The 9,860-nt window shown below is 59.6% G+C and overlaps 2 protein-coding genes across 5 annotated transcripts in view; one reads left to right on the top strand and one right to left on the bottom strand.

The window, feature by feature from the left end:
• Positions 1–2,177: 2,177 nt before the first annotated feature.
• The window catches only part of KCNT1 (potassium sodium-activated channel subfamily T member 1), a 72,760-nt gene continuing 65,077 nt past the window's right edge, over positions 2,178–9,860 (top strand). For 3 of the 4 annotated variants that reach the window (XM_083807766.1, XM_083807771.1, XM_083807779.1), the window contains exon 1: positions 2,178–2,791. In XM_083807766.1, the coding sequence (XP_083663892.1) occupies positions 2,655–2,791 (137 nt within the window). In that variant the 5' untranslated portion in view covers positions 2,178–2,654. Of the gene's footprint in view, positions 2,792–5,624; positions 5,763–9,860 lie in introns of those variants that run through there. The other variant, XM_083807767.1, reaches the window with a different exon arrangement.
• LOC310885129 (uncharacterized protein) lies at positions 2,826–8,248 on the bottom strand (the record flags this gene model as incomplete). The annotated part of the gene is made up of 3 exons (XM_083808074.1): positions 2,826–4,616; positions 5,722–6,696; positions 8,162–8,248. 3 exons carry the CDS (start codon positions 8,246–8,248, stop codon positions 4,416–4,418), a joined length of 1,263 nt encoding a protein of 420 aa, XP_083664200.1. The 3' UTR covers positions 2,826–4,415.

The raw sequence follows: 9,860 nt of genomic DNA, 5'->3' as shown, positions 1-9,860 counted from the left end.
ATGGCTGCCCTTCCTTGTGCCAACTGTAATTAAAACGTCCGTACAAAGTGGGGCAACCTTGTAGCTGAAAGCAATCCGTGCCTGAGCGAGGAGAGCTTCCCCGGTAGCTGTTTGCTTCCTCTGTGTGCCCAGACAGCCCCAGCGCCCCATTAATGTGCACAGACACCGCCGAGACGTGACTCCTGGCCAGGAGCTCACAAACAGCTTCAGGCTGCGGCAGGACATCTTCTCCCTCTCCCACCACCAGCCCGGCCGTCCCCGCTGCCCACACCTCATCTGGACAGCCTGGGCTCAGCACCCAGGCTGCTGCCTTTGCCCTTGGTTCAAGCCAGGAGCATGAAATCCTTGTCTCCCCCTCTCCCTTCAGATTGCGCATGTGTGTGGTTGGTGCTGACCGTACGTGCCCCCAGGAGGGTTTTCTTCCTTTAAACTCCTGTGTTGGAAGCAATGGGGGCAGTATTTTGTTTTTATTCCTTTAATTCCAGGCTGAGAAATGATTTGTTCCGGAGGTTCCCCTTGCACCCCCTCAGCAGGAGAAGGAGCCAGGAGTGGTGGTGCTGGGGGCAGTGCCGGGACTGGGGGCACCCCAAGCAGCCAGGTGCCCCCCAGGGACAGGCAGTGGTGGCAGTGGTGTCCCCCAGCGCGTGGCCTCTGCTCATGGCCGCAGCTCCTTGCAGACGTGGCTCTGCACCAGCCTCGCTGCTTGGGCTGCAGCACTCGGGTGGGGATGGGTTTCCTCTTCTGGCTCTTTCTCGTTCATTTTTTTTCACTTCTTTTTCCTTACAATCCACCCCCCCCCCCCCGTAACGTTTTAAATAATTCCTCCTCCACACCTGTGTTATCACCTCGCATGTCAATACGCTGCTGTGCCACCCGCCCCCTCTCCTCGCAGAGCTGCACGTTAACATTTTGCACCCGATAATGCGAGGCAATTAGTGAATGAAGAATAACTTTCCTTCTTAAAAGCATGATGGGCCGGGAAGCATCACACGGAAGGATCGCACAGGCAGCATTAATTGCTTTTCTCTCAAATGCCTCCTAGTGTAGGAGAGCCCATATGGAGAGAGAGGAGGAGGAAGGCATGCTGCAAGAGAAACAAAGTCTCCGCTCCCGGCGAGATGGGTAAACCCCGAAGCATCTGAGCGGGCTCGCCTGGAGCTGGGGGGCTGCAGCGAAGGGGCTCCGTGTGCTGCCACATCACCAGCTGGTGGCTGCCAGCCCTCGGGGCACGGCGTGCTCCTGGCCAGTGTCCCCCTCCCCTGGGTCTGGTCTATGTGGCTGTTGGCATTTGGGGTGAGCGCGGGAGGAGGAGCGTTGCAAGGCCGCTGGTTTTCTTTGCGAGGGTTTATTTTGCAATAAACGATGCTTGGCTGGGTGGGGGGGGGGGGGCACCTGGTCACCTCTGCTGCACGGCACACCGCGTTTTGGTCCCGCGGCGAGCACCCCGACGCCTGCACTACAGCGCGGGGCCTGGGAGAGAAATAAAGCAAGAAACCGACACGGCTGAGTGCGCCTGGGCTGGGGCAGAGCTGCTCCCCTGCCCACGGGGATTGGCTCGGCCATGGCGTCGTGTGTGGCACCGCATCACGCGTGGCACCGCATCGCGTGGCACTGCAACATGTGGCACCGCATCACGCGTGGCACCGCATCGCGTGGCACCGCATCACGCGTGGCACCGCATCACGCGTGGCACCGCATCGCGTGGCACCGCATCACGCGTGGCACCGCATCACGCGTGGCACCGCATCACGCGTGGCACCGCATCACGCGTGGCACCGCATCGCGTGGCACCGCATCACGCGTGGCACCGCATCACGCGTGGCACCGCATCGCGCGGGGCTGAACGCCCAGGGGACGGGGACAGAGGGCTCCCCCGGGCTCCCCTTAACCCCTTCCCGGCGGCTCCCGGCTCGTTTCCAGGCCCTTCCCCGCCCGGGGGCGGCTCCGTGTTATTGCAGCGGGGCCCCCCCGGGAGATCAGTGCCCGGCCGCTCCGCACGGCTCCGCACGGCTCCGCACGGCTCCGCACGGCTCGGCCGTTCGCTTCCAGCGCGCAGCACAAATATTGACGCGGCTCTGGCGGCCAAAAAAACAAAAATACAATCGACCAAAACCACGCAGCCCCCCCCCCCCCCCCCCCAAAACACACCCCCGGGGCGGGCGGCGGGGCCGGGCGCGGCCGGCAGGTGGCGGCGCGGTGCAGCGGCCGTGCCGAACCGAGCCGTGCCGAGCCGTGCTGAGCACTGCCGAACCGAGCCGTGCCGAGCCGTGCCACAGCCAGCCTCGGCGGGCAGCACCGGGGGAGGCGTGCCGAACCGAGCCGAGCCGTGCTGAGCACTGCCGAACCAAGCCGAGCCGAGCCGTGCCGTGCCGTGCTGAGCACTGCCGAACCGAGCCGTGCCGTGCCGTGCCGAGCCCCCACGCTTCAGACAAGCCCCCCCCCCGGGCCGCTCCCGCCCCCCCGGCAGCCTCCTCCCTCCGTTTCTCCCTCCCACCCTCCCGGCCCCGCAGCCCCCGGGGCCGAGATGCGGAGCTCCCGCGGGCTGCGGCGGCGGCGGGGCTCGCCGTGATGGGCGGCGGGCACCGGGAGCGGCACCGGGAGCGGCACCGGGAGCGGCACCGGGCGCCCATGCCCTGCTCCGAGCCGCTGCCCCCATGCCGCTCGCGGGCGAGGAGCGGAGCCTGCCCGGCAGCTACCGGCCGGCGGAGGGCAGGGCGGCCGGAGGCGCCCCGGGGTGCTCCGAGTGCTACACCAACAGCACCTTCCTCTACGACGATGGCAGCGCCCACAGGTGGGGTCGGGGGCCGCGGGGTCGGGAGGGAAGGGGAAGGGGAAGGGACAGAGAAAGGGAAGGGGAAGGGAAATGGGAAGAGAGAGGGAAGAGGAAGGGGAAGAGAAAGGGAAAAGGAAGGGGAAGGGGAAGAGAAAGAGAAAAGGAAGGGGAAGAGAAAGGGAAAGGAGTGCGGAAGGAAAAGGGGAAGGGGAAGGGGAAAGGAAGGGGTAGAGAAAGGGAAGGGAGAGGGGAAGGAAAAGGGGAAGGGGAAGGGAAGGGGGCACCGCCAGGACCCGTCGGGGCTCCGGCAGGCCCCCTCCCTGCTGTGATCCTATGAAAGTTTGTGCGGGACGTTTTCAGCCCCCCCCTACCCCACCCCACATCCCCCTCTGGGTGCCATCGCCCCAGGAAGGGGGCAGTGGGAGGCTGCTGGGGGCGGCGGTGCCCGGAGGCCCCTGTCACTGCTGCCCCACACGGAGGGGCCCCGAGGTGCGCAGGCTGGGCACGGATTTGGGGGAGCTGCCTCAGCTGAGCCCTGAACCGAGCCCGGGCTGAGGCCTGCGGAAGGGTCGCATCCTGGCCATGCTCTGTCCCCGTGTGGTCCTTGGCCAAAGTTACGGGGTGCGGGGCCAGGCAGGGGCTGCGGTGCAGCAGCGAAGAGCTGCTCCCCGGTGTGCCTAGGAGGAGCCTGTCTTGTGCCTGGGCAGGGGCAGACACTTTTCTTACAAGGGGACATGTGCTTGTTGCCGGAGTCTCCCAGCTTTTCCCGGTAACTCCGTTATATTGTCGACAGTCTGATTGCATTTACTGGTGCGGCTCTTCTGACTGTCACACTCAGCAAATGTCAGCTTCACCGAGCAAATCAAGTGTGTGCATCGGTTCTCTCTTGGCAGATGAGGACCTTGGCTGGGTTTGTGCCCAGAGCTGGACAACTGTAGTGGTGTGGTTGGTTTTTTTTGTTTTGTTTTGTTTTTTTTTTAATGTTTACATCTTCTCACTGATTTGGGCAGACCCTCTTTTATTCCTGAAAGACGAGATAGAAAAAGATGGAGCAGTGTAGTCAGTGAACTCTCTAACTTCAGAACATTGCCGCTGGCTGGGCAATCAGTAACGTCCTTGAGTTGCTGGGGGTGAGTCCCCCATCACTTCTCCCCCTGCTGTCCTCTCTGCAGAGGCACGGTGCCCGATGCAGCCCAGGCACTGCGGAGCCTCAGGACCAGGACCACCCAACTCCCCAAAGCACCGCTTGGAAGTCCGTCTGTCTGTCTGTCTGTCTGGGAGCCTTGGGCGTGCTGGGGCAGCCACGGGGCCGTAGTACCTTCACCTAAACCTGTTTCTTCGTTTTTCACCCGTACTCGGTGTGTTTGCAGACACAGTGTCCTCGATAAGGTTACCAAATGCGTCCATGTGTGCGCAGAGAGCAGTCAGGGGAGGCGGCTGGTGGGGGCCAACGACCCGGGACAACCACGAGCTCGGACAGCAGAGCTATTGCTCCTTTCTACTTGTTCTGCAATACTGCTCAGTGGAATTTATCCTCATCTAACACAACAAAATCCTTGTCCAAAGGTCCTCCCCTTTGTCTTTCTCAAGCTGAATAGAAGAGCTTGGGGTTTTAATTATGATTACACAGCTCCGTGTGTTTCTAACCCCCTCTGGCTCTGAAGAGGTTGAAATGCCATTGCTTTCCGTGGCTCCTCTCGCCTGCTTGCTGGGCACGGGCCTTTGCTGCCCTTCCAGAGGTACTAAACGAGCTGCCTCGAGCCCGCGGGACTTGGCAGTTTCCTGCAGCTGCCCATTTCCCAAGCTCTGGTGCAGCCTGGATCTCTAACGTAGGCTTGCAGTGCTGAAGGAGAAGGAAACGTTCACTGTAAACAGTGCAAAGAGAAACGCGCCGGAGCAACAAGCACCATCCCACCCTCTGGGTGGTCTGGGGGCCTGCTAGCTGCTCTGCTGCTTGGTTTCCCCCTGGGGCTGGGGGCGTGCATCGCTGCGGTGGGTGATCGCCTGTGCTCAGCACCTCCGCCTGTGCCGGGGCGAGACCTTCCTCCTCGCCTCCTGGGGCTCCTCCTCTGTCCAGCTGAGGCAGGGGGAGGCTCCCTGCTTGGTGCAGGGTTTGTGCCTGCTGAGCACAGCGTGCCTGGCACACACCAGGACCCCCGTGTGGGTTCCTGGCCCCGCTTCGTGTGCCTGGGTGCGTGCGGCTGTGGGGTGGTGGCAGACGAGCAGACCCGGCACCAGAGGTGTGTGCGGGGGATGTGATGTGAGAGCCGCGGTAGAGCTGAGCGGCAAAGACGTGTAGCACGTTAAATGTGCCTTCTGCCTAACATGCGTGTTCAATGGGACGTCAGCTGGGCTGGCCCCATTAAAATGGGTTGATGCCTCTGTTGTCCCCTTGCTCTGCAAATCTAGGGGTGACTTGGAAGCTGGTGGAGATAAACTCCATCTCCTTGGTCACCTGAGTGTGCAGGTGTGGGTGTAAGTGTCTGTGTGCTCTCTGCTGGTCCTCGTTGTAAGGGGACAATCATCCTGAAAGCTGTCGGAGAGCAAGGGGTTAACCATAAAAGCACTTAAAGGAATGTTTGGAGAACAAATACACATTTCTGGCACTTAGGGTACACATAGCCTAAATTTTACTTTCCTACCTCATGGGAAACATGGGTAAATGTTTGTACAAGGAGCTAGGCTGTCACTTAGGGGAATACAGGATTTCCTCCTGGCCAGAAGCTCTGCTTCCTCCGCCTTGCCCATGTAAGGGCACTCTGGCAAGGAGCAGTGATGGATGAGAGGCCATATGGAAGGGCTCACGCGAAAATACCCTGCACAAGCGAGGGGGCCTGCGAGAGAAGCAGACGTGCAAGAGCAGACGTGGCTTTTCCACCCGCTGCCTCCCGTCACCATGGCTTGTTTCAGAAGAAAAAGGCGAACCGAGAAGACATGCACGGTGATACCTGGAGAAGCCGTTTAGGAGGACCGCGGCCGTGCCTCAGACGTACGTGGCTTTTCTCGTGTCTGTTTTTGAAGCCTCCTCCAGGAGCGCTGTCTGTGCGCCGCCCGTCCCGTGCCGGCTGGGCACCTCGCCACGGCGTTGGGATCTGCTCCCAGTGGGATCCGCGGGGCACAGCAGCACCGGCAGCACCAGGGCGAGCCCTGGAGAGGCTGCAGCTGGGGGCTGGAGAGCTGCAGCCGGGGGGCCCGTTCGTGCTGCTGGTGTGGCACCGTGGGACCAGTCCCTGGGCTCCCCTGTGCCGTGGGGTGCGCTTCACTGCTGGGTTTGTTCGCCCTGAAGGCTGCTTGGGGGCTGTCGTGACTGTCCCCGTTACGGGGCAGCGTGTTGGTCCTTCATGCTTCCGCTGTGCCTCTGTGCTGCTGCCCTGGCTCCCGGGTCTCCTGGGTGGAGAGAGGCAGCCGCTTTCTGCTCTGTGCTCATGGAGGGGGCTTGGTCTCAATGGGGGCTGTGCCGCAGCGGGGTCTGCCCCCAGTCCCACCGGGCTGGCAGCCAGGATCGTGCTTGCTGTCCTGGAAGTCGCAGCCAGGCTGAAAGCAGCGGCAGCAAAAACTGCCTGGAGGCATCGCCTGCCTCTCTGGCAAGAGCCTCTGCTGGGGCCAGGCCAGCCGAGCGCCCGCTGTCCTTGGCTCTCCAGGGCTTCGTCTCGATGCGAGGGCTGATCTGAGTCCACGAAGGATGTGAAGGCAACAGAAAGACATTGACTAAAACTGGGCTCAGGCTCAATGCGCGCACTGCTCCAGGTGCAGGATGGCTCTCCCACGGCTTCTCCTGCCCCACACTGGGTCTGCCGAGTGACCTGGCTCGGTTCAGCAGAGGAGTGGTCCCCGTAGCTGGCAGCCTGTGGCTCTCTTTCCACTTCCTGGAAATGAGTGGCAAGATGCTTCCTTGGCAGAGCTCGCACTGAACCAGACCGTAGCTAATTAATGACCAGCTCTGCCAGGCTGGATTACTAGCTTAGACGTTTATCAGCTTCCAAAAAGCCAACCTTGTGGATTGCAACAACCGTTGTGGCTGTGGGGATCTTGGCCTCCCTGTTCCAGGAGAAATTGCAATAGGGAGCCGTAAAACTCCAGGGCCAAACACCACGTATTTTCAGTGTTTATGTAGCAGAGATAAGAAGGAATTCTGCTCTTGTTTTCCTCAGCTGCCTAGGATGGGACAGCGTGCAGGAGCCTGAAGTCCAGGGCTGGGCACGTCTGTCAGCAGGTGGTGCTGCTAAAACCACCACAGGAGAGCATCCCGCAGGACCCATCTGTCTCTAGAGAGGGGTTTCTGGAATGTCCCTGCTATTTAGTTCAATTAGAAAATGCCATTGGGTTCTAGCATGGCTGTGTCACCCTTCACTGGAGGGCAGCAAAGTAGGTCATTGCCTGTGTTCAAGGCTTTTTCTGCTCTGCAGAAATATTTGCAGCATCTATTTGGATCCTCCCAGCTCTCCAGCGGAGACCTCTTCCTGACCTCCACGCATGGTTCCCAAGTGCCGCACTCAATTTATTTTGGAGCCTTGTTAATATTTCTCTTGCGTCCCTGCCAAACTGTGCCGGACTGTGGAATATCTCATTCATCCTTCTTGTGAATAAAAACAGACAAGTGGCGGTACTGGGGTGAACCCAGGCGCCTCTGGTCCCTGTGTCCTGCGGCTGGTGGCAGGCGCTTGGGGCAGGCACAGCACAGCCCCCGGTTACGCTGCTGGGGCTGAGGCCGTGTCCCACGGCTGTGCAGAGCCGCAGGGACAGATGCCTCCCCGGGGACCTGCTTGGTCCCTCTTAAACCCATTACTTTCTGCCTCCACCAGAGGATGTGGCTTCTCTGAAGCGGTTGGTCTGTGTGAAAGCACGCTGCTTTCTGCTTGAGCCTGCTGCCCTGTAATTGCCCGGGGCTCCTGCAGCTCCTGTGATGTGCTCCTTGGTCGCTCTGTCTGATCTCGCCTCCCTTTCATCGCATCTCTTTCCAGGCATAAGGCTCCTCCTGATCTGTTTAGTCTCTCCTTGTACAAAGTGCTTTACATCCCCGTACTCCTCTCTGTCGCCCTTCTCTGAGCCACATCATCTCCGAGGAGGGGAACCAGAACCGTGCGCGGCTCCGCTGCGGGTTTGCCTGCAGCCCAACAGCCTCTGCTCAGGTTCTGCTTGTCTTCTCCGACCACCACTGCCAGGCTGCTGCCGACTGTGGTATTATCTGCAGTGACTTTGGCTCTTTTCTGGCTGCTCATTTGCTAGACCTTTTAGTGCCTGTGCAGGAATCCGTTGTCCCTTTCCTTCCCGTTTGGGATTAGTTGGCATTTATTGATGCTAATTTTCATCGGTATTTTATCATCAGGTCGCGCAGTACTGTAAGATCCTCCTGCAGCTCTTCACAGTCAGGTCCAGGTTTGGCCGTACTGGATAATTTGGATTCATCGCCATCACTTCTGAATTCGCGGAATAGCAGCGAGCCTTGTGGGACCCCACAAACAACGTTTGCTTCATGTTGCCCTTCTGTTTGTTTCCTGCCTCCTAAACCAGGAGACATCCCCCCCTTTGCCCCATTACAGCCCTGGTCTGGCAGGCAGGTTGACAAGCCTGCCTCTCGGGGTTTATTCCTGTAAGCCTTTGTATCCCCGAGCAATGTGAAAAGACTCTTCCTCCTCCCACGCCTCTCTATTATTTTCTGCTCTCAGTAGAAGGGAGCATTCTGCAGGGGTCTGGAGTGCCGAGAAGTTTCTTCTCTGTGCTTTGTTCCTGGCTGCTGATAGCAGAAGGGAGGCTTTTCCCAGCAGATCATTAGCAAGAATTAGCAGTGTCCTGATTTTGCAGCCTTTTTTTTTTTTTTTCTTTTTTCTTTTCTTTTTTTTTTTTTTTAATACGAGCCTGAAAAGTATTGGGCACTGGCAGATTTGGGAGGGCATGTAAGAGCTGGGGGCAGAAGGGCGAGTGAGAGGATCCTGTGCTGTGGGATACCTGGTGTGCCCTTGGTTCCTGAGAATAACGATCCCGGGGAGTAACGAGCTCTGCCTGGAGGGGCTCTCCTTGCTCACCCTGATGGCAGCTGGGAGCAGGTAGCTTTCTCCTGCCTGCAGCCAGGCGTCTGCCGAGATGAGGCTTTTGGCTGGCTCCCAAGGTGGGGTGGATGAAGTCGGTCCCAGGTAAGCTCCGCGTGGGGAAGGGAAGCCCCAGGAAAAAATAAATAAATAAAAGATTGGGCAACAGCAAGAGGGTAAAGGACTGTCAAGGCTCAGTTTGGCTGGAGGAAAGCTTTTCTGTGCCCCAGGCTGGAGGGAGAAGGTCTGCCTGCACCTGCAAAGGGGCGTGCTGGCAGGATGGAGCCTGCGATGGAGCGGTAGGATCTGTGGGGGATGAGAAGCGTCTGCCTGGGAGAGCTGGAAGTGGCCAAGACCCACTTGGCTTTCTGGGCTTCCTCACGATGTCAGCAGCTGGAGCAGGGTCCCCAGGGACAGCTGCTGGGTGTCGTGGGAAGGGTGACACGGGAAGGGTGACACGGGAAGGGTGACACGGGAAGGGTGACACGGGAAGGGACACAGCACGGCGAGATCGGGAGGCCGAGGAGCGCTCAGGCTGAGAGGTGTGGGAGCAGGCTGCAGACCCTGGGCCCGGAGCAGTCCTGCAGCCAGGAGGGTTTTTAGAGCATCTGAAAAGACCTCAAACCTTGGAAAAAGGGGACAGAGACCTGTGGGCGAGGTTCCTTACGGCATCTCCAGCTCGGGGACATATGGGCTGCCCTGGGGCTGGGCAGCGAGCATGGCCACATTGAGAAAAGCGACAGCTAAAGGAGGTGAGCAGAGGAGTCGCTGAGGTGCAGAGGCTTGTGGTGTTGCCGGTAGGAATTATATTCCCCTTCTTACACAGGGAATAGCAGAGGGTTGGCTAGTGGCTCCGGGAACAGAGCAGGGGGCTGTGACAAGTGCATTGCTCTCTTTTTAGTTTAATAATCTGATTCGGTTTAATTTTCGTTGTGGTTGTTTGGAGTGAATCGTGAGCCGCTTGTCCCTGCCCGTGACAGCATCCTGTCGTTGAAGGCCCGGTGATTTCAGGGAGCCCGGTGTGCGGGGCTTGGAAATCCCCGGCGGCGCCGAGGGGCCTC

The sequence above is a fragment of the Anser anser genome (genome assembly GCF_964211835.1).
Source record: "Anser anser genome assembly, chromosome: 21".
Classification (NCBI taxonomy): domain Eukaryota; kingdom Metazoa; phylum Chordata; class Aves; order Anseriformes; family Anatidae; genus Anser; species Anser anser.
The sequence above is the reverse complement of the archived record's forward strand: the minus strand, read 5'-3'. Positions and strand labels throughout refer to the sequence as shown.